Source organism: Polyergus mexicanus, unplaced genomic scaffold, assembly GCF_030449975.1.
Source record: "Polyergus mexicanus isolate NDT 795.1 unplaced genomic scaffold, iyPolMexi1.0 SCAF_2, whole genome shotgun sequence".
Taxonomy (NCBI): Eukaryota; Metazoa; Arthropoda; class Insecta; order Hymenoptera; family Formicidae; genus Polyergus; species Polyergus mexicanus.
In genome coordinates, this window is record NW_027223322.1 from 3,893,504 (window position 1) to 3,919,050 (window position 25,547).

General features: G+C 42.9%; 1 protein-coding gene across 2 annotated transcripts in view; it reads right to left on the reverse strand.

Annotated features, from left to right (window-relative positions):
- LOC138944641 (zinc finger protein 502) overlaps positions 1-25,547 on the reverse strand; it is a 43,644-nt gene that overhangs the window by 6,845 nt on the left and 11,252 nt on the right. Inside the window, exon 1 of one of the 2 annotated variants that reach the window (XM_070315460.1) lies at positions 11,647-12,363. The exons of the other annotated variant lie outside the window; for it this stretch is intronic. Within the exon in view, the coding sequence (XP_070171561.1) occupies positions 11,647-11,749 (103 nt within the window). The 5' untranslated portion in view covers positions 11,750-12,363. Of the gene's footprint in view, positions 1-11,646; positions 12,364-25,547 lie in introns of those variants that run through there. 2 annotated transcript variants of the gene reach the window in all.

The following is a 25,547-nucleotide window of genomic DNA, read 5'->3' on the forward strand; positions in this document are numbered from 1 at the left end:
TCCGTTACATAATCACATTTAACTATTCCGGGTATCTCCAGAACAATAATGTTATAATATCCCGTTATCATGGTTGAGAGAAGAGTGACCGGTCGAAATGTGACGCTAATGTGATATTCGCGCTCGAAGAGAGAGTCGTTAATATAAATCTGTATATAATTTCCGCGATTTTCTCGCGATTCGACGTTTTTAAAAGCCATGTCGTTTTGCAACATTGTTTTCCGTTTCTCTGACCGAACGTGGAGAAAATTAGAACGTTCCTTGATACGAAATCTCAATTGAATGAAAAGATTTAAGCGATTGTACGATTTGAACAGCAGTCGTGTACATATATGGGCGTAAATATTTATCGATATCTGCGGTCCGGCTTTCGTTGGTTCCCTTTTTCCGCCCTATCGACACATATATCGTACACAATCTATCTCAATATTAAAAAAATATTACGTTATTACATTCATCATATAATTGTTTGTTAATCTATTATCGAGGACCGGCTTATTTCGAGAAATTTGTCAGGAGTCATGCCGCGAAGAAAACGCTACGTCTCATTAAACTCAATCTCCGTCCAGCAACACTTAATTACAATCAGAATTCCCGAGTAATGGTCCAAATTTTCTTCGCACGTCGGAAGTCGTTAGCTATATAACGCAAAAACAAAATGTGTGTCGCGCAAAAAGAAGCGTAAGCTATGATTGCACTTTATATGGCAGCTGACAGCCCGGATAAAAATATCAAAAATTTAATCAATGGTATAAAACGGAAAGTTTCATTCGTTTATTTTATCCCAACATAAGAATCTTGAAGGATATCATAATTGATATAAATGCAATTTTTTTTTTAACAATTTAATTTCGACGGTCAATCAGTCGAAATGATAATGACAATAGTAGTAATAATCGGTAATTACCGTCGTAATAATGATAATCCATTCAGCCGATCATTCAATTTCAAATGGGAGATTAACACTTATAAAAAGTACACAAAAGAAACAAAGAGAGAAATTAGTTTCTTCTTCATTACGAGAATCTTTTCCGGTGTCGAATCGTTCAAGAAGTAGACGAGTGTTCTTAATGATAAATTGCATTAAAGAAATCTGCGGATTATTCTTTCCCTCGCATTCGCGTGAATAAACATTGGTAAGCGTTGATACGAACTTCACAAGTTTTACCGAGCAGTCAGACCGAGCTTTAATGAGAGACGATCCATTTATAACTTTACCAACTAAGCAGTCGCAGTCGTAAGATTTCGTCGTTGATCTTGACGCGCGTTTCACAAATCACGTAGACAGATGGCTAGCGGTCATTTGACACAATAGTGTCATTTTTGAGAGAATCATATTTACAAATAAATCATCAACAGTGTCACAAAATAATATGAGAAAAATTATAAAGTGCATTATATTTGCTTTTACTTTTTCTTATCTTTGGAAGTTACTTTCGAACGATCAATGAGTTTAAGATTTCAATGTTAATAGCATAAATATTCAAGTGTAAGTAATGGCTTAAACTCATGTTCGATCATAATATCATAAATATTTAATTCCACGTAGGTTTACCCGCGATGTTCTGTTATACAATATAAGTATTGATGTTTTTAATATGTATACACAGGCGGGAAGCAAACTACAAATTTGACACATTGCTATTTTGTACTAACTTAGATTATTTCAGGAAATTCGACGTAAACTTGTCGCAAAAATAAATTTCTTTTTAAATCTGTATTGAATTATTCGGTCCGACAGACAGATAATGCTTGTTCGACAGAGTTGCATTGTTGTATAAATAGTTGGAATAAGAAACACGTATGTCAGGGAACTGATGAATGACATTTTGTTCATCTCGCGCAACCGGTTTAATGCAATCAAGTTTTTAGTAGAGCGGACTATAAACTCCAACACTCTATTTCAAAGATTTTTACTAATTCTTTCAATTAGCGCCCCAATTACTGTGTTCATTAACGTAATAAATAAATCACTCGGACGAAATTTCCATTAATTACATTCGCTCAATAGTTCCTAAAAAAATGATAATGTATAAAAATTTTTCATACATATACTTTTTTTTCTTTTAGCATATTTAAAGACATGCTCAGCATAAGCTAATATTTCTTTTAGCATCAATATCTTACTTCGAATTAGAGTAAGAATATCAAGAGACACTTGAATAGACTCGTAACACTTGTATCGACAAAAATCGGAAAGAAATCTTGATAGAAATGACACAAGCGTACCGACAAAAGGCGAAAGAAAATGAAGACGTAATCGCATAGTTATATTAAGACGATATATACGCGAAGAGATCGCAGATAAATGTAGAAAGACTTCGTAGAAAGAATAATAATTCAAACAGATCAATCTCTTGATAAAGTTGGCGTCAATCCTTTTTTAATTGAAAAAAATATCAATATATTTGGGGAAATATCGGCGATGCTCGACGAAAGGTTGCAGTTATGCAAATTACTGATGAGATGAAATTCTTTCGCGCGATCTAATATTATTTCGTGTTTGACGTGTCCCACGCCAGTGTCGCTGATATCATTGATTTTTCGACAACAAGCATATAGGATTGTACTCCGGCGGGTGTCTTTACGATTTGTTTTGGCTGCGAGAAACGCATAAAGCGAAGCCGGGGAAACTATAGCTAACATCGATAGAGTAGGAAGCGAAAAAGAGGAGAGGAAGAGAGAGATGGCCCGTGGCTGCACATGCGCGCTTTTTTCGCGTCGGGACCAGCATTTTTAAAGATTTTTCCTGCCTCGGCGGCTCTCTCGCGGATTTAAGTCGCCAGGTCGATCTCGTCGAATCTCGGGTGGTACGGGAATCGAATGGTGTGACTACTACGGGCAAACAATCGAAAAACTCGCTTCGCGTCACGGGGGTTCGCGAAACCGGTATAATTTCGATGAGGTCAATCCTCTACCTATGCCGCAAACAAAAATGCGAAATGCGTCAATTTTCTTGCGTCAATCGTCGCCAATGTATAAAAAAATATATAAATTATTTTCGTTATTTCTGTAGCATTAAAATCTCGAATGAGTTTTAACGGTTGCTTTATAATTATATGTCGCGACAATATCGAGTGTCCGATAAACTAGATTCGCGAAAAAAAAAAAAAGAGCGGAAAGCCATTGGGACAGAATTTGATAATTTTTACGCATGAATCAATAAGAATAAATATTTAATGATCGTCGATGTTATCATGAGACGAAATAAAATATAACGCCAATCAGTTTTAAACCGCGTAATCACCTTTACGCGAATCGACTCCCAATTCTTATTAACGGTGATATGTTAAATTGGACGAAAGTAGAAAAGTAAATGATAAAATTGGACCTTTTTCTTTCCGCGCAAAATCGCAAAATAACTGGAGTGTCTTTGATTCGAAAGCGCGGATTTAATTGAGCGGGTGAAAGCGACTTTGTGGACTTAAAGTGAAGGCGCTGTCTCCGATATGCGTACAATAAAAGAAAATATCGAAGGAGAAAACTCGATTCATAGTGTTAGATCGACGAGTTTTGCGCCGGTCGACATAATCTCGCGACACACTTTGTGCAAATCCGTTGTCAAAAAAGATCGAAGAAGCACACACCACGTCTCGAGCAATAATCTCGTATAATAATTATTCGTTTTCCGCTCCTACGATTATCGGAACTCTCGGATTTTCCGCTTCTCGAATTGTTCCCAATTCCTGTTCCCAATTGTATCGATGCTGCTTAAGCTAACGCCAGACTATGCGCGTATTCGCAATTCGTAATTCGCGATTCGCGAACGGTATAAAGAAACCTGATTGATTGAATTTGACGAATCCACACACTATTCACGAATTATAAACGAATCGCGAATAAGCGCATAGTCTGGCGCTAGCTTTAAAGATTCTCAGATTTCTAACGGATTGTCTTCGTAGCACAAAGTCACGAACACGTATTGTTTTCCGACATTCGATCCTTTGCACCGAGATATATATACATACATTTTATATCCCGATATATCTCACTTACATATTATGCGTTATACGTATTTTATATTTATATATATATATATATATATATATATATATATGCGTGTGTGTGTGTGTTGGTAAAATTCTTGGGAAGATGTAGTACAATATATCACGACTACGACGCTATTTTAAATAAACCGGTTTTATTCGCTAATTTATGAATTTACGTGAATGCGAAAGAACGGACGATAATTATAGCTGTGTACGAGATCCGCGCGCGAACGCGATAATTTTCACGACGTAACGCCGTATGCACCATCAATTCCATTGCGTTCTCTGCGGAAAAAAAAGGAGACGACGCGGCGACGCATATTTTGCGTGGGTGTATGAATTACGAGATACACGTAGTCGTTTTCTGTCTCATCGCGATATCTCATCGATTGATGTCGTTTCTAAACGCCTCTACTTGGCAATTACGCCGATCTTGTCGATGCTGAATAAGGGGGAAAAAAAAAAATATATATATATATATATATATATATCGCTGGACAAGACAATTTTTATATCTTCAGCAATTTTTATACATCAGCTCTTGCCATTCAACTCTTACATATGTATAAGATTTTTTCGTTCCCAAGAAACAATTTTTTCAAAGTTTCACGTTACACGCAATTTCCGCGTCTCTTCGTTTAACAGAATTTTACTATTTACAATATGTATCTGCAATAAGACACCGCGAGTTAAGGATTAGGAGCACGATACGCGTTGGATTTATTCGCGGGAGAATCTTGAAGATCGGCGACAGGGGGAAAGGGGAACTCTCGGGCATTCATTTGCGAGAGCAAACATCGGCCGATATTTATCGAACGTCAGAGGAAATACCTGCGGTCCGTATTCCTATCGAATCGATTCAAGGGACCTCCCTCGCACGGCAAGCGTGGAACATGGGGGTGGCAAAAAAACGAAACGGGCGCAACAAAAACATAACTTTTCGCGATGGCGCTCCGAAGAGTGCTCCAGAAACGAGTGGTCCTTTCCTAGTGTTCCATTGGCGTTATTCAGCTCGTCAGAGATCGAATGTTTGTTTTCTGAAAAATAGACAGAAACGAAATGTGCCCGTTGTTAGCTCGAGAGTGTAAAGCACGCATTGACGAAGTCGAAACGTCGGATATATATATATATATATATATATATATATATATATATATATATATATATATATATACACACACACACACACATATATACATATATTTTTTTTCCTTCGCTATTGTTACCGCGATATTTTTGACGGATGCTCGAATGCACTCTATTTCTATCTCTGTTTTTCGCATAGTATATTATTTTTATCTTATAAATATAAAGCAATTTGTGCGTGTTCACGTCTAAGACCATCGCGGCGGATTTGCGCAAATATCGCGGAAAGGCACGTGAAACCGACCCTTCCCCTGATCGAGAGACAGAGAGTTCGTAATCGAATCTGATAACGATCCAATTAAAAACATTTCGCGTTTCGGCATATTCATTACTCTATTTAATTTCGTTATACGCTGTCGCGATATTAATTGCTTAAGTGGTAAAGTTACGGAATAGCGCGCGCGATGAGATGTCAAACGTTGACTCAAACTCGCTCTGCAATTTTTTTTTTTTTTTTTTTTTTTTTTTTTAAATGTTAGACGGTTAATGCACAATTTATGAGATTGGAATCAATAAAAATCGTATACAATCACAATTATCGTATATCCACAGCAGTATACAAATCGATTCTATAATATAACTATTTATTTATTTAATTCCGTTGACGCGAAAGACATTAATTATTCGAATAGAGTATTCTAAAAAAGCATTTAGAGTGTACGATGCTAATATCAGATATTGCGAACATAAATTTGACTGCATTTTTTTTTTTTTTTTTTTTTTTTTTTTTTTTTTTTTTTTAATGGATGGACTATTAATCCATAATTTATAAAGTCGACAGAATATAAACATTATTATTATATATATTCAATCGCACAGATCTAGAATGAAACATGTATCAATTTTTTTCGACTCATTATTTATTATTTAAATAGAAAGTGTGTTGTTTAAGCGACATAAGTACGATCAGATATTTTAATTCCCATTCGTTTCGGTCTTTTTCTCTGAACGCTCATTGGCGTCATTGATACATAATTTATAAGTGTAGAGGGAAAGAAAGAGAGAGCCGAGACAAAAAGAATACACGCGTATCATAATTATATTACACATCTACGGCATTAAATCGGATCGGATCGTGGATTTTCTACGCGCTCGTTTGCTCGCTATATATTAATTCTTACATTACAAACCATACGGAGCAATGATCGCTCTTTTATCACCAGGAGTCAAATGATAAACTCGCCGAGGCGTTTATTTTCCGAATGCGCGCGCGACGTCTTTTCTTTCTTTCTCTATCTCTCTCTCTTTACTAAAAATGACTCACATCCATCATTGGATGCGATTCGCGCTATAGAGCGTCTTCAACGGACAATTACAAACTTTTGCACGATATCGTATTACGCCACATTACGATTAGGAATCCCAGGACATCTAACGACATTGATGCGCGCGCTTTTTGCACAAAGCGTTTTCAATAATTGCGATCCTTGTAGAGCGCATTGTCTTTTCCATCACATCGCTGATATTTCCAATCGCACGTTCGTATAATTATCTCGTAACGCGCGTTGTTGTCCGACGAGAAAAGAACTTTGGAAAGAAAAAAATGAAACGGTTTCGATTTATAAGATATTTTATGCTCAATTTCCGTCCCTCGGGTAGCCGATCGCTTTCGAGAATTTAAGTCAAGGTTGAATCCCGGCAGCTAATTTCCAACAGTTAAAACGTGACATTGACGCAGACGCGCACAAATATTTACAGGCTTTGCGCAACTTACACTTTATGTAAAAGCCATTCGAGATAAATCTTAGGAGATGCATCTCAACATCGCCGTAACTCCGTATAAATGCAAAGACTTCGCGGGATTTCACCTGACGTGTCGCAAGTGACAACGTCCATTTAACGATACACATTATCCCGAAAGAAAACAAGCGCGCGCGTGACGAGAACGAAAATTCTGCTGAAAAAAAGTTTGCGAAGTTCGAACTGTATGCGATGTGATCGCTCTTGTAAAACATCACGCATTTTAATACGATTTAAATCTGTCATGTTTACGTAGTAATAAAAATAATCGCGGCAATAATTCGCCGCGCTTCCTTACTTGTTTTACGATTAGTTTAATCGAGAAAGCGCGCCGATTTTCTCGGCATGAAAATCACGCTGCGTGAATACAATCGATGATTCGCGATTATGCTCGCGGTTTTAACCGCGGATGTATCTCGCGAATGAATTCACGCAATTATTAAGACAATATAACAATTATTATCGCGGCGATGCATCATGATTTATACTCGCTAAAAGTTTTTTTCGCATTAATAGCGCGATTTATTGGCGATTTACATTTATTATCGATCCAATACCTCAATCCCTTCGATGAGTAAATACATACGTCACGCCGTAATTATAAAATAACGAGAAGAAACTTGAAATTATTTCTCATGCGGTGTAAATGATGGAGAGAAACTTCATCATCGTCAGTTCGCGAAACGAATATTGTTGAAACTTGATATTATGGCAAATGAAATCACAGATACGGAATGCTTATCTAGATATGAAGGCTCATAACTTTAATGCTTCGACAATTATCGCAAATCTGAAAACGTCTTGGACTGGCAAAATTTTTCTCGATGAAAGCGAGCGATAATTGAACAATGATAAATCAAGAAGCTTCTGTGCTTCGCAAATGTTGAAAATGCGTAAATTCGATTTGACGCGTGCATACATCCGACACGTACTAAATTTTCACCAGAAGCATTCTTATCGAAGCGGCATATCTAAATAGGCAATCCGTCCCCTTCCAGCAAAATGCGCGCGACTCTCCAACAGTCTATATATCTCTTCGTTGCACAAATATAACCGCGCGAGAGACCCTCGCCGCGTGTCTTTGAAATCGCATCCGACCGGCGACTGCTCCTCGGATAGGGCGTGTTTGCAGGCGCGCGTTTATCGAACGGAAAATTCGTGGAAATTAGATTACATTCTCTTATAAACCGAATTTGCACCGTTCTTTCTCTTTTCTAACGATTAAAATTTTTATTCCCTCCCTCCTCCACGGAATTAAGAGTAACGAGTAATGAATTAAAAAAAAAAAAAAGAAAAAAAAATCGAGCGGCTGTAAACCGGTATAGATTCTATCGCAGAGACAACTGACATCATTCGTCGCTCTCGCGAGCGACAATCGCGATTGTTTCCGTCATAGACTTTCCTATGTTGTCATTCGCCGCCGTAGCCGCACGCACTACTCGTTCACGATCGCCGGCTTTGTGTTTCTCGGTCACAAAGAGCACGATCGCGAGAGTCCTCGGCCGAGGACGACGCTCACCTTGACCAGGCGACACGGCGCTCCTCGCGATCCGTGTGGAACGGGGGAGCTTGCGTCAAGTTTAACAAGTGCGCGACTGCAAAAGGGATATATATCGTTGTCGCGATTCGACAAAAATTTTACATCGATATTTATCATTGATACATTTCGATAAATCGTGCAGCATTCCATCGCGAACTCTGTATCTTTTGAAAAAAGAGAAATTTGGAATTCGGACGCGCGATTCGGGAAAATCGAATCTCTAGCGAAAAATTCTAAGAGATGCTGTTTGTAATATTCGACCGATTTCGACACACGCATGAGATTTTAATAAGTCACGACACGAGCCGCGTGCTTCTATATGTGATAAATTCCATGCTATGGAAAATTATCAGTCGCAAAAAAAAAAAAAAAAATGTTTAATGAAACATACTTCAAAATTAATTCGTATAGAAATTTAGTTCGAAGATTAGTTTCAAAAAGATGTCTAAAGTTGTATATTAAAAAGTTAGCTGGAGAGAGACGCGGTATCGAATTCTCGCTAAGGAAAACTCGGTTCTAAACTGGTCGACGGATTTAGCGAATAACGAAAAATGTATGCGGGGAATCTCGTCATCCACACCCACTCACACGCACACACACACACACACACACACATATATATACTTTGTACGTTACTTCGTCGAATGGAAGGACGAAATGACGATCAGATTATTTTCCTTCGGATTCTCCTCGCTTCGAACAAAGCAAATCTGCGAAAGAATCATAGAGACAGTCTGAATGGTTCCTCCGAATTGGAACTATCGCTTTGCGCATTTCGTCACTTTGATCGTCGCGAGAACCGATTAGATGACCCACAAACGCGTTGGCAAAAATTACGCGATTGCGTAGTGCGTATCATCACGAAACTCTCTTTCTCTCTCTCTCTTTTTTTTCTTTTCTTTTTCCTCCTTCTCTCCCTGCGCTTTTTCTTGCCCCGCTTAAGAATACTTTCCAAAATACGAGATATATACTTGTAATTAAATTTTTCACCGTGATTTGTCTATTAACTCGACACAAGCTAGCATCGAATAAATAGAATAGCGTTAATAACAGTTGCCGGTTAATAATGGAAAAATAACTTGCAATTATAACGTATGATAAATTAGTTCGATTTAATATACATTTCGAGTAATTAGAAGATATGGATCAATTATGTTAAGTGATGATCACTTATCATTACCGTGAACAATGTTGCAAATATATTATTAGCAATTTCGTGACGCGATATTATTGTAGCTTTATTACATAGTGGCTTTTAATATTTGTGCTATATTACTCGATGTATGGAGTAAAATTTTAAATTGTGAAATTATTTTTTCTACTGTTATATCTGAAATAATTTACATCATTCGCATAATTTGTATGCTTCGGAATAATCGACGTACTTTTTACGAATTGATAACCGTTTACTATACAAACACATTGAATCGATGTGTACCTATGTAGCGAATCACATCTCAGATCTTTCATTTTATTTTTTATTTTACACGCGTACTCGTCGGGCATGTTTAACACCATCAAATTTATATTGCAGTGATTAAATTTACATATATACGAGGAGAGGAGACAATTATAAAACGCTCAATTTCCCTCTTTTTACTATCTCTTTTCTCGATGATTTTATCGTCGAAATATGATCCACTTAGATGTTACGATAAGTTTACAAGATGATTTCTATACACAATCTCTCTTCATCACACCCTGTGCTATTTTTTTTATCTATTTCCTTTAGAATAAATGTTTCAGTCTAAGATACTTATTATAAATACTCTCTCTCTCCCTCTCTCTCTCTCTCTCGTATCTGTAACGATAAAAAGATTTCATCCCAAAATTCAATTTTATATAACTAACACGGGGTTTATATTCCTGTTGTGTACAAGTCTCTATTTAATTATCGATAAAAATAAAAGCAAAAAAATTCTATTCAATTATTAATCTCGATGCTTATATTTCGAATCGATTTTCTTGCCATTCGCGCGTCGCGATACGAGATGAACCGGCTCGCTTATTCCAACTTTTCTACTCGTCATTCCAATTCGTACATTTTACTACATTATTTCGTCGGTACTGTCTCGGAGGGGTGAGTTTGCAGTGAAACATCCCCTTTTCTCGCACTCTTCCCCTCGCGAACACTGTATTCTTTCGCCTCGCGCAGCAATCGCGCGGATATACGCACGCGAGAGACACCTATCCCTTTCGCCGCGTGTGTCGCCGCGCTACGCATGGAGTGAGAGTTTCGTGTTTCGTGCAATACATTCGCGGTGACCGACGGCCAGCGGTATATCCTCCGTACTCCCCTCGGTACTTCACCCTACGCACCTCTCTCTTTTCTCCCCCCCTCCCCCTCTCTCTTTCTCCTTTTCCCTTTCGTTCTCCCAACGTTGAACACTGTTCTCTCTCGAGCGTGCTTCGCCGTGTTCGACCGCAGACGCACACGAGTTTTGTACGAGACACGTGTCTGGCCAGCGGCGCGTTGTTAATCGCAAGTCGAAAGAGCACTATCTGCCAGTAGTAGTTGCCGGCGCGTTATAGCCCGTCCATGTAACTATCCCGGTATGATACGTGCATACGCGTGCAATGGATGAGAGGGGGGGAGGGGGTTCGAGAGAGAGAGAGAGAGAGAAGGAAGAGAGTATTCGGATGAGAGGTACGGCGAGATCGGAAAAAATGTAATTTCGATTTTTTCGCAGCGTTTTTTTTCCCCCAGTCATAGACGCAACAAAATGTATCTCACTATCTACCGTGTCACGTGATTGAAATATAATTTGTCACAGTGTCATCGGGTGGGGAAAGAAAATCATTGAAAATTATCGTCCCGGTTTGAATGAGTTTATTGAATGAGAGAGGAACTCGTGAGAAATGACGGACTCGTGTCGCGAGCGCGAGGGGGGAAAAACGAGAAGGGGGACACACGGCGGGAAAACTCGAAGCCGCATGTTATCACGGCGCGGCGCAGCGTGATGATGTCGTGACGTTTTGGGAAAACGTGGACGTGAACGCACAGGTGGGATCACCGGCGCCTGGTCGCGCCGGCACGAGGGTTGATAACGTTCGCGAGAGGTGACGCGGGATGAGGAGACTGTAGGGGAGGAGAACGGTAGCGAAACGATACGAGGCGCGCTATCTGCGTCTCATCGTGTCTGTGCGTGTGCCCCACGCGCTTTCGTACGTACGTACGTGCGTGCGTGCGTTCGTATACATGGAGACGCGTGCGGGATATTTGTTACTCACCGGAGTTGTAGTATTCCTTAAAGTAGCGCGTCGCCGCGCGTTGAACGATCGAGTAATACAAGTTCACGTACGACGTCGACTGGTTCTGCGCCGAGAGCGCCATTTACACTGTATTATCTCCGCGCGCGGGTCACCGTGTATTCATATAAATATGTATAGGTCGCGTATACGCGGCGCGCGTTTCACGCGGGGCGTACGCGCGTATTACGCGGATCACGACGCGCGTGTAGCGCGATATAGCGAAGCGCGACGCGGCAACGTGCGAGCGCGCGGCGCCCGTCTCGTCGACCTGTCTCTCCTCTTGCCTACGTCTACCGCACGACGACGATGCGTTCTTCTCTTTTTTTCCTCTTGTCGCTGCCGTCTCTTCCCCTCCTTCCTCTACGTCCTTCTCCTCGTCGTCGTCGTCGTCGTCGTCGTCGGCCTCCTCCTCTAGATCCGCCGCGGCCGTGAAACTTTTCTTATCGTTGGCGCGCCGTCCCTCGTGCGTTCTCGTACGGCCTTCAGACAGCAGCGAGACGGTCCCGCATGCCGTAGAGCGGCCCGCGACTTTAATCCTCGCCACACTCGCTTTCGGGTTACCCGCGCCGGTAGACACAATCTCGGTAGACTCGGCTCGAGCCCCCGAGTAACTCGCCAAGACCGAGACACTGGCGAGCGCTCTGCGGCGTTGCCGCGCTTCCGTCGTCGCGGTGCACACGCGATCAGAGTGGGGGATTTCTGGACTGGTTCGGGTTTGGGATAGTATAGAGAACACACACACGCACATACATACATATATATATACACACCCATCGGAGAAGCGAGGACGCGAGAGCGGGGAAAAGGTGCCGGTGGTGGCGGCGGCGGCAGCGACGGTAGCGACGGTCGCAGGGATGGATGCATCCGCGGGGGCAATCGCTTCCCCCGCTCGATCCGTCAAAATACAGAGGGTGGAGGGGACCAAGTTGTCCAAGGACACTCAAGTCGCGAAGAGTCTGTCACAAAGCGACACGTGACACATGCCGCCATCGGGCCTAATATTTAACAATAACGGAGCGAGATAAGAGAGCTACTCGTGTTGATTTTGATCAAGATAATCTTCAGATTAGATCGACTCTTCGATGTATCGTGTTGCGATACGAGAAATTAGGAGAGATGCGTGATCGACGGATTCAAGGGATAACATTATGATTTCAAATTTAACCCACAATTTTGAAAGTTGCTCGAGGAAATCGATGATGATTGCTGCTGATCATCCTCACACAAGAATGTTACGTTTCTCGGAAAATTTCTTTAGCTCCCATAATCTAGCGCAGTTTATCGCGGATATTCCGGATACGATATTCAACCGAGTCTCAATTTCTGAATGTCGTTATTATTATCGATCATCCAATCTTACGATTTTAAAAATTGCTCGAATTTTATCATCTCGATCGTTGACGCGAAATCGGTAGAAAAGACCCGGGGTTGCCGGGATTTAACGTCCGTTCCTGACGAGAGGAGGCCGATGGTGGTGGCAATGGTGGAGAACGAGACGGCCGGCGAGGACCGACGGCTGGAGGGGGTGGATCGGGAGGAGGCGAAGCGAGGAAGTTATGTTCGTTGAACCGGTGGAAGGGGTTTGATACCGCGTCGTCGGGGGATGACGATCCACGCGGTGGGGCGGCCTTTCGGCGTAGGGGAACGACCGATGCGCGGCGGGGAACCGTCCGATCGCATCTAGCCTCTCTCTCTCTCTCTCTCTCTGTCCAGCCGTTCGTCTCACACCTCCCCCTCGCCCATCCCATCCTCGTCAACCGCGATTCTCTCTCACTCTCGGCGGCGACGTGTACCCCTCAATGCGCGCTGCGCCGTGATGCATCGCGCTGGCTGGCGGCGGCATCGCCTCCGCCGAGTCACAAGGTACGCTCGTGCCGCGAATACGAACTGCCTCTCCCAAATCAATATCACTCGGCGAAAAAAAAAGGAGAAAGAAAAAAAAACGGAGGAAGAAAGAAAGAGAACGACGACTCGGCACCTATAATTGCCGAACTTCCGCGATAACCGTCTCCGCTCTCTGTTCCCGGTCTCGCCGTCGATCGTCGCGGCGAAAGAGCGCACTGTCGCGTCTTCTATTTCCCTCCTGCGTCCGACCCCCCCCCCCCTCTCCCCCTCCCCCGATGCCTCCCGCTTCCGTCTCGGGGATCTCCTCCGACCGTCTCTCCCACCCCCGCTTTCTCGCGTGGGGTTAGATTCACGCGCCAGGTTGATTAGGGCCTCCCTCCTGCGACTGCGACGGAGGCCGCGCGCGCTATCACGCACGTTTCCCGCCATCCAATGTCCGCGCACCCGATGATTTTCACTGACTGTGCCCCCGCGGCCACGTGCTCGTTCTCGCGGCGCGCTCTCAAAGCGCGCCGCGAAAACAAAGCCGGCGCCTCCGCGAGAACGGCGGACTTTGTGCTAAGAGGCGGGACGCGACGCGTATACGATATATTTCCTCTCGTCGACGGAAAGATTCATCGTCGAAAGAAAATTCTCTCTCTCTCTCTCTCTCTCGTGCTTTCTCCTATCTCTCTCGTATACTTTCGAATCTAGTAATCTGATGATCGAGCTTTGATGCCGAAAGAAAGACTACAAGTTATAAACGCACAAGTCCGCCACTTCATTAAATGGCCAATTCGCCAGTATCTCTCTGTTAATGAACACGCGGTGTAATGTGCCGCGATCATACGCCTTGGTATGCCGCGGCTTACGATTCCAACCGCGTGCAGAATCGACGAGCGAGATAAGCCGTGACGCGGACGAGAATGCGCTCGGCGGTATTCCGACGACGTGATTTACAATAACGCGAATGATAACGTTGGCCTCTTGTCAAATATCTCTTGCGAAAGATCTTCTTCCCGCTATCGCATAAACGAAATATGAATGAACGATGAATGCGTTTGCGCTTGTGTTCGCGAACAATTTTATTTTACTTAGATGGAAGAAAATTAATTCAAGAAAGTTTTTCCGCGCATATCACGGGGGACCCGTCATCGATGTTTGAACATCGTCGATTATTGGCGGAAGAGGAGTGTAATAATGTCCTCTTATGTAAGCTTCGTAAACGTAAGAGATTCGGCACGCATCGACGATATCCGAGCTCGTCGGGTTCGATCCCGACGAAGCTAGGAGAAGATTCACGAGCGAGTCGACCATATACTTAACAATGTATCGTTGTACTGACCCGATTACAACTTATCGTCTGCTATAATGCGTCGCGAGATAACCGCTCGAACCGATTGAACCATAAAGCGAGTCCGGGATCGCGAGGGGATCGATCGCGTCTTGAGATAAACTTCTATAAATGATCTCGTTCCGAATGCATCCAACATATTGTCTATTTAAATTTTATTCAAGCGCGAATTATGAGCGACATCGTTCGTGCTTCCTCGATTCTCGCGAAAGATAAAGCGGAACTGTGATTCATTTTGCGAAGACAGCAACATCTTGAGTAACAGTTGCTCTATCAATTTTCCTCGATAATATCGTCTATCTCTTTTATAGAATAAAACGGAATGTGTAGCGTTGTATTATAATACTATTTATCTTCACAGTTCTTACGGAAGTGTAATATATACTTGCCCGGATGTAGAAACGGACCGTGCTCGCGAGGCCCAAAGGGAGTATAGTACCGATTTTCGATAAAAAAAAAAGAGAGAGAGAAAATAAAATGTCGCGTACCGCACGTTGGCTTCGAGATCGTTATCGTCAAGTTCTCGGCCACGAACGAAGAACGGATTTAACGATCGTTTCGCGCGGCACGGCACGGCACGGAAAGAGAGCCGCGGGAGAGGAATGCGCCGACGAGAGCGTCTCTCTCTTTCTTTCTCTTTCGGTGTGTACAGTAGTAGCCGGCCCGAAAGCGAGCTGTGTAGAAAAGTACGCGTTAGGCCTGGTGCAGCCGCGCAGTGCGCGACTGCCTATATTTATCCGACGATGCAATATTTGGCCGCGTGTCTTAGACAGAGAAAGAAAGAGAGAGAGAGAGAAAGACTCGGGCCGACCACATTCGTCCACAACTCGCAGCGCACGGATGGGCGCATGAACGAACTCGCAGCAGCAGCAGCTTGCGCGCCTCTCTTTCTTTCTCGTTGCTCCTCTTTCTCTCTCTTTCTTTCTCGTATCCTCTTCTCGTTCTCTGTCGTCGTTTCCTTCTTTCTTCCTCCCTCTCTCTGTCTATCTCCGTTCCTTCTTTCGCTTTATCACAATGAGGCGGCTGCGTGTGTGCGCGTCGGTGTCGTTAGGCAGTAGCTGCCGGTGCAGGCGTGGTTGGTTCCTTGCCCTCTGTCGCGTATTTATATCTAGCGAGTAGAGCGAATGCATTGCGGCTCGCTTCTTGTTTGCCGGGACCACTCCTCTTCTTCTTCTCTCTCTCTCTCTCTCTCTCTCTCTCTCTCTCTCTCTCTCTCTCTCTCTCTCTCTCTCTCTCTCTCTTTATCTATCTATCTATCTATCTATCCATCTCCTCCTTTCGCGCCGCGGCCTCGCCAAACCTGCTCCGTACAACGTTAACGCCTAGCGCCGGCTAATCACCGCGGATTTTTCTCGCCGATCCGCCGCTGCGCGGACCTGCTCTGATGATTTTTGGTTTCAGCGCGCGCGAAGTCTTCCCGGAAAATGTCGGTTTACAACTCGTTGGCTCCTTCCACAGAGGACCGCTCTAAGCGAGAGCACTCACCAAGATGAAGAAGAAGAAGAAGAAGAAGAAGCCCCGTAACGCGTCGGCCGCCGGAGATCATTTGCCTCCGCGAGAAATTAGATCGAACGGGTAAACGGAACGAGAACGCGCGCGCTCACGCATACGCGCACATACGCACACGCGCGCAGGATGGGGCAAAAATAATGGCCGGTAGATTGCGGTTCGGTCCGGCGCAATATCCTTTTCTCCACACGCGCATCGCCGCGTCGTGTATGCGTTTCCTTTTTTTCTCTCTCTCTTTGCCGACCCTGCCCTCCCCCTCGTCCCTTTCTCTCCGGCCGTCGCGCTCTCGGGCCCCTATCTCGCCCGGTCACACCGTTAAATCCGGTCTAGAAATATCGCGTTAACGTCGACGTTAGCGGATCCAGGATAATAGTAATTTTCGATATCGCGGCTAAGATCCCGAGTTTTTGCACGCGAGCAAGAAACTACGCGACGATAATTGCGTGCACTAGCTCCTGTCGTGTTATTACGCTCGAATCGGTCACATCGAATACAACGTAAGTCCGCAAAATTCCGCGAATCGGGACGATTAATGGAACGCCGTTGTAAGGAATTCACATTGTATGCGCGTGAAATTAATGCGAATCTATGTAACGGCTGTGTGTAGCGTGTAATATAATAATTAGACAAATATTAATATGTCGTACATGCCTACAATGAAAATGTAAATTTAATTCAAAATGTAATTTAATATAAATGTAAGGTGTTTGTTATTGTCTGAAAACATTTTGCGTACTTCTGGATGCTGTTTTCGAAATGACTGATTCGCTCGCATCGCACGCGTTTAGCGACGCGTGAGTCTCGTTACGACGAGCAACGAATGATAATCTCTTCTCGAGCGACCACTCGCGTGAGCGACAAACGAAACGACCCGATCGACACCTCTCTTTCTTTTTCGAGAATACGCGACATTCAGTCACGAGTGAAAATTTAATGCGATTTTAATCGGCGACGATAATCTACGTCGTCGATGGACGATGGGTAGATGCGACCTGAAAGCAACGAGAACAGAATCGGACCAAGGGACCCCCCCGGAGAGAGACTGCATTTTTAATAAAATTTATGGAACAACCTTTTTTCCCCCGTACATCGAGTTTAAAGGCCAAAGAAGAGACATTTTCCTCTTTTGTTCTCTCTTCAAAATAATTATATATATATACGACAAGATCTCCGTGTATTTATTCATCTCTCTTTTTTCTCTTTAAAATAACTAAATTAAAAAATAACATATTGTATATCTTGTCGTATATATAAACGACAAGATATATGTTATTTTTTAATTCAGTTTGTGCAATAATTGAGATAAATGTTAATATTTTCCTAAGGAAACTCTCTTTAATGAAACAATTCATAAATCAATACGCATATTTTCCAGGTGATTTTAATAATGCATTGTTATAAGATTTGATCCATAAGAATCAAATAAAAACAATACTTGAGGCTGATTACGGCGCTATGTTTGCAATTAAACGGAGTTCTACAATTTTACCATCCCGAGCAATCGATGTTCACGATATCATGAACGCCGAGGAAACGGATTTCTCTTAGCAATCGACGTGTTCGATTATGGGCAATTAAACGGCCGCGCTTATTACGCGAGATAAAAGACGGGGCAATGGCTCTCGCGCGCACCCGCCAGCCATAAACATCCGTTGCATTTCGATCGATTGCAATGAAGGAACTTTGTGTCGCCGACGCGTGAGCGGCATATTGTATAATGATATGATTAATCACCGGCATGCCACATAAATTTAAACGGTGGATTTAGTGGCTCCCAATGCCTAATATAGTGACGTATTTACAGCAAAACAATACGTATCTAGAGGAGAGCTCTCTTAGTGTAATAGAATCTTAGAAATAAATCATATATTAGTTTCCTAATAAATGAAACAATATTTTTATTCTATTTATCATTTATAGATATCTTATTTACGACTTATTTCCATTTCTTATTTTATTATTATTCAAAATAATTAACAATTGCTTATATTATGCAATTGCAAATTTTTAAGGAATCAGATATAGAGAAAGTTGTTAATCCGAATTCTCACCGAGTCATCGAACTCTGATTTTCGACTCGAATGCGTGCTGCTCATCGCGCTTCTTTGTCGGAAAAAAAAAAAAAAAAGAAGAAGAAAAAGGAAATGACCACCCCGCCAAGTTTCTAAGTGAGGGAGCGACCGAAGGAATCGCGCCTCTTTAAAGTTATCGGGAGCAATCTCCCCCGGTTGCCACTGTTACAATTTCAAACAGTTCTGCGTTTCATTTATTTTTTATCGGGGAGAAGTTTGTTGACCTTGCAGTGCGAAACGCCAGGAATACATTGGTGGAGGCACGAAAGTGGGGTAGACGACGGGTGGTGCTGGCGGTAGCGGTGACGGCGGCAGAGAGCTCGACGACGAGGGAGGACGGAGGGGAGAATGGGAGGGGGGAGGGAGGAGGGGGAGGTAGTTGGGAGGACGGTGGCGGCAGCCGCAGCAACGGAAGCAGGGCCAGGACGGGGGGTGGGAGGGGAGGAGGACCGAGGGTTGCGGCAGCGAGGCGATCGCGAGGGGGTTGCTCCGCGGGAGTGGGATGAATCGAGAGGCGAAGCGAGTTATTTCGCGCGAAGTGTGCATTGCCCGAATTTGCCTTCGTGCTCTCCTTTTTTTTTTTCCCTCCTCTTTTCCGCTTGATTTCCCGCCGCTACTCCATCATCCGCGACGGGCCTAAACATGGTCACGAGAGACCCTCGCGAATCGCCAAAGGTGTGTCGAAAAATTCCTGCGTATCGCTCTTCGGAGAGTATTTTCTTTTTTCTTTTTTTTTTTCCATTCCCGCCGCGTTTTAATTGTTCCAACGGGGAATAAAATAATTCAATTCTCTTTTGATAAGGATTATTATATATCTGTTACGGGGCGAATTCTTTTTCATTTCGCATCGAGAGAGCGCTTAATTATATCTCATCGCGCTTCATTATACGCAAGAAATTGCGATCATTATTTCCCTAATCGTTCGCGCGAGACTGGTATTTTCAAAACTATATTTCTGGTATGAAAGATAAGGAATTCAATCTGCAGGAACAGAAGCTTTTTTTCCCCGCGAGGAGACATGTAGCCAATGCTTCTGCAGCCGTGGTCTCCGATAAAGATGCCTCTCTTCGATAAAGGTCATTATATCCGCGCGCAATTGTTCGATAACGTTTCGGAATGCAGCGCGGAATTTCATTATTGGTCGCAACATAGATCTTGGAGGGACAGTAATAACAGCATCGCGATATGTAATGACACCGGAGTTATTAATAAATAAATAGTATTAACGTTTCCACACGTTATTATAATTGTACTGTGACTGGTAATTCGACGTAATCTCCGGGGATAGCACGATATAGCAGCGTCCTGGCAAAGTGCTAATCATTAAAATTGTCAATGCAATAATCTTGCCTCGTGCTTTGACACTGGCAATCAGGCGCTTGGAATTATCCATCGGAAGAAGACGAAGAGAGAATGATATTTCTTTTAATATTACAATGTCCGGTAACTGCATTAATCTCTTCCTCGAATGGATAAAACAGTTCAATAAAACAAATCTCAAGAGATTGAAAAATTGTTTCTTTTAGTGTTTTATTAACGTTCGATAAGCTCTTGAATTAAATCGGAAATGCTTCATTACATTACAATTTCAAAAAAATTAAGTTAAAAACAGACTATTTTAACATAATTTCTCATGCTGTAGTATATGAGGTACTAAAAATTTTATTTTAAATAACCAAAATTCAAACTTATAAATATATTTGTCGAGACTTTAAGCTCTCAAAAGGAATTGTTTGTAAAAAATTTAAGTTGAAGATTCTTGCGATCAAATATTACAAAGAGAATTATAATTATTAATAATCTGTAACCACATCGTTTGAATTCGCGAAACTGTATTCATCCATTTGGACTTCAAATTTATCAATATTCTGAAAAACTCATATGTATGAGATTTTGCAGGTTTTCAAAATTTGTTTTATTTTTAACATTCGCTATATCGATTTTGAATTTGTTTTGATATCAGATACAGCGATCTCGAGAACTTTTAAGTTTAAATAAACGATTGAAAAATATTGGATAGATGAATTCGTAACTCTCAACTTAAAATTTACACCCGATATTTAATCGCAAAAATCCCATTAACCTTAATCTTCGTAAAAAAGTCCTTTTGAAGACTGAAAGTTCTTCACCAACATACATAATTCTGAATGGAATGAAACTTTTCCAGCACGTCGTAACTGGGCAACGTGGTAAAGTATATTAAAATAGTCCTTTTTATAGTCCTTTAACTTTGAATCTTTCAAAATTGACGCAAAGGAGCATTCTGGAAAAAGAAATCGTATTCAGTGAAAAAAGAACTATAGAAAATATCATTATACTTTCTTAAATCTGGAAAAAAAAAAGAATTTTTTTTTTTTTTGTAACTGTATATATAGTTCTCCGTATTATTTATTAGAGTGCGGTGAAAATATCTACATATATCCCCCTTGTTTACGAAGAAGGAAAATAATTATTCCGCAGCGAAACATATCACGTTTTCGTCTCATCTTTAGGTCAGTCGACGAGACGGGAGAGACGGGCGCCTAAATTGAAAGTACGACCGTACGGTACACAGACTTAAAAGTGCGACTAACGACCGGGTCGGGTTTAGGGCTCTTTAGGCTTCACGTGTCTGCGTTCCGTCTGACCACGTGTCCCTTACACCGACTCGCCGGTGTTCAGCTTGCTATGGCTCTCTTTTCGCGAGTTTTTTGACTTCATTGGCGAATCTCCCGGGAACTGTTTCGCCTTGGTCCGGCGTAGACCGAATTTAAAGCGCGTGGTAATGAAAAGGAACATCGTGTAAAAGGGAGAAGGCAAAAGGATGACAACCATTCTGCCCCCTCTCCCGCCCCGTCACCCTCTTCCTTCCAGCTGCGCTGGAAAATCGCGGATGACGAAATAAAAATGTACCAGGAGATTGCGAGAGCGTCGGGTTCGTATAATTGAAATGATTATTCGAGTCGTAATATCGCAAAGTAATGGTTACCACATTCGCGTTGTGACCATAGCTGTCTCTCTCTCTCTCTCTCTCTCTCTCTCTCTCTCTCTCTCTCTCTCTCTCTCTCTCTTTTTTCATTTTGTAAACGAGCGACGAAACTAATTTTAATATCAATTGACTGAACGGTCATACTCAATGGAGTTCTCTCACGATTTTATTAACCGTCATTTTATTTGAATATCAATTACTCGGCGTCATTATGCTCTCGAGTTTTTGCGCGACGATTATTAATGTCGTATTAATAATCGTGCGCGAACAGAAGTCAATTAGATTATTACAAACGCGCGTGTGGAGATGAACTCGTAATTGTTTTATCGCGCGAATGCGCGCCGGCTGATTTCGAATATGTTCGGTAACTACGACGTGATTAACGTGTAACGATACCGTTAATTTTCTCCCGCGATTGCACGCCCCGTAATATTCGTGCATTTTTATTACGATCCACCGCTGATTACATAATACCGCTTGTTAAGTCTGTAATCGGGTTTGAACTGCGTTAGACTATTCTTGGCAATTTATAGCTCGCATTTCTTGCACGCTTACGTACGCTTGCTTCCCATAACATTTTTCTATAATATATAGACCCCGATCATTAATTTTATCACGTTGAATATTTTGTTTTGGAAAAATTATAATACTGGATAACGGATACTAATAGTCTAACTAAAAGAAAGTATTACAATTGTCAATTCTCATTCGTAGCAAAATTCGAATCGACCATTCATCTCGCACTCGTCTCTTTCGGATAACCATTACTCTTTTCTGACATTTACCGTATGTAAAAAATAAGTTACATAATTTTTTATTCCGCAAATACAAATCCTTTCGCGAATTGAAAATCGTTAATCTTGTAAAATTAATAGAATTTGCGCGCTTGAACCACGTTTCGCGGACACGCCACGCGTATGATTAGAACATGGATCCAAGTTGAATCTCTCGGTCACTCTCGACGTTCCTGTGAAGGATACGAAAGATATCTCGAGCCAGGCTATAATAATTAAAACGCGCAGAGGTAAACGATCGGGGCGGTCACTCACGGACGGGGAGGCAGGAGAAGGGAGAAGCGCGGCAACGAGAGGGCCGCTGTCTCTCGTGTACGTAATTGCCGTGATTACGGATACGTCAGTTCGGTGCGTTTAGGTGCGCATACGTACGCACGCACGCACGCACACCCGTGTCCGTCGCGGATTCGGTTTGATCCGGGTGCGTGTAACGGACACGCCGCAGCGGAAGCGCTGGCAACCGCGCAGCGTGCGGATCGACGCGCAGCATCATTATCTGGAGCGTTGCTTAGCGTGGAGCGCATCATCCGAGGAGGAGCTCGTTAATTTGCGCGCGGAGCGAATGGGCGAATCGCGCGAACGATACATTAAACTTGCCGTATCTCTCTCTCTCTCTCGGCGATCGCGCGATAACGCGAGATGCGATATATCTCGGTGGCATTTTCCGCTCTCCGCTCGCAAGTGCGACGTCTCGACCGATACGAGATCCGGAATAAACTTTGCCAGATGATACTTACGACGATTTATACATAATCGTAATTTAACAACGGATCGTTTCGTGAATATATTATCAGAATCAGTTTCCCTTTAGATTCAAACATGTTGAGCGCGATCGTCCCTTATCGTGACGAATGGTCGTCGCTTCCCTTCGCCCTTCGTACGTATACGATTTTGATCTCGTTCCGTTTTCCGAACACGCGGGAAACGCGGTACTTGATCATATCGTGTCGTAAAAAGCAGAGCGGACCAGAGGCGTAATATATACACATTTTTCCGGCATTAACGAGCTGAAATCAATAGCGGTATAATTACGTAGAAAGCTCGGCGCGTCGTTCGTCGAGATGACTTACTGCCGGCTACGGCGGAACGTGATTTCGCGCGAAAACGTACCCCACCGGGCGAATAGGAAAGGACAGTAGTAGTGTTTCGCGCGATAAATATTTTTCCTCCCTACCCCGCCCCCCCTCCCCCCCATTCCCCCCTCTCCGTCTTTAATAAACGGCCCCGCGTGCGATGGCATCGAAACGAACTCGCGGAACTTACATAATTGGGGCAATTATACCACAAGAGTGTCTGTTATATACCAATCTATCTCTATCGGTGGCGTTCCGTTAATTCTGGCATAGCCGATCGCGCCGCGTCCGGTGTTTTCCCCATCCTCGTAATAAGTTACACATCTTGTAACGAACGTATAATCTTCCGCGGGATAAATAATACGTCCAATACACACACATACACACACACACACACACACATACACATACACATATACACAACATATGCTTGATAAGAGAAAAAAAAAAAATTGAGGAAAGATATATTTACCGAAGTAATAGCGAAATATCTCAGGCCGGCAAATTATTCCTCTCTCGTGAGGATTAAAATTAAATATGAAAATGAGAAAGATGTCGATCAAAGAAAATATTATGTTTCATCCTGTTGTTTTCTTTTTCGCAAAATTTAGATTACGCTACTTCTCTCCGTGGATTATATTGTAGATCGAAAGGCGGAAAACTGACATTGTAAACGGTATTCGCTTGACCATCGTCGGCGAACTTTTCACAGTCATCCGACTCAGGATGCTGCGCCTTCGATGCAATTGAGATCGGAATGACGGCGCGCGATCACTTTTCTAATTAATTTGCATTTTATCGGCGCTTCTCTTCGTCACGGGATGTTTTGCGCAGCGTGCGATGTAGGAGCACGTCAATATACCGTTTGATCGAACTTTCCAATCAGATAATCTCCTCCTTCTTTCCTCCCGCTTCGTATGCGAAGTTTCGCGAGAAAACGGTCCGTTTCGCGATAACGTCATTATCGGGATCGCATCTAATCAGAGAATCGGCTTTATCTCTTCAACTCTTCGAAATATCATAGTGTCGTCCAAAATTATTTTATTACGTGCTATAAAATTTAATATTTATGATATTTACACGTGATATTTACACGTACAAATATAGAGTAAAACGTTATATATGGGTAAGGAGCTTTTCCATCTCGCGGATGGAAACGGCAATCAATGATAATGCCGGCTCAAGTCGATTCGATGGGCCTTAGGCCCATCGACCCTGCATCTAACGAGTCCGCGCTTCGTCTCGCGGTTTAAATCTCGCGGGAAGGGCGAGAAAGCCCTCTCTCTCTCTCTCTCTCTCTCTCTCTCTCTCAAAAAGCCTGTCACTCACGAGTGTGTTTGAAACCGGTTCCAACTAGCACTCTGTTTCGTCGTCGACGGTAGTAGCAACAGTATCTACTGGATGTAACGGAAGCCGCAATAGCCGCACAGATTCTTGTTTTCGAGTCGTTCTGCGCTACTCCTCCCTTTTTTTTCTCTCCCTCTCTCTCTCTCTCTCTCTCTCTTTTATCTTGTCCTTTTTTTCCTTTCTTTCTTGTTCGCTTCTCTTTCCGCGTGTAAGCTCCCGCGTGTACGCATCGGCGGGCGTACAAACCGCTCCCTGATAAAATCCCACAAAAATCGGGAAGCCGTTAACTCCGGCCGGCTATGGTAACCGCGAGGGAGGGAAAGAGAAAGAGAGAGAGAGAGAGAGAGAGAGAGAGAGAGTGAGAGAGAGAGAGAGAGAGAGAGAGAGAAAGAGCGAGAAGAGGAGAGAGGTGGGACTAGTGCTCAATATAGATTCAGGAGAGCAGTATCTCTATACGGGGTACGGAGAATCGCTAACCGGGGCGTCTTATTAACGCTATGGCGGTCTCGATGTAAAACGTCCGGTGCACTCTCCGTCGTGCGCGAGCCGCATTAATTAGTAATTTTTTAAACCGACTGTTACGACAAAACTGTATACTAGCTCTAGATGGATAAGCGTTGTTCGTTCGTTGCCTTTGCGGCCTTGTCGACACCGCAAAATGATCTCACCCTACGGGTTTTACTTAAGAGCTCTCTTTCTCTTTCTCCAATAGCGATCATCGGTCTTTAAATTTATCTTTTTGTAATATACATAACTTGGCCGCGTAAACGCGCCAACAGGCGTCGCGAAGATATTTACAGGGCCTAATCCTCCGACGTTGTTCCGGATTTAATTTCGTTGCTCGAGATGCATCATTCTGTTGATATGAACGCGCGTATTCGCGTTATTCGGCCGTAATATTTCACGGCATTAACCCTCAATAAATTCACGCTTCACAGA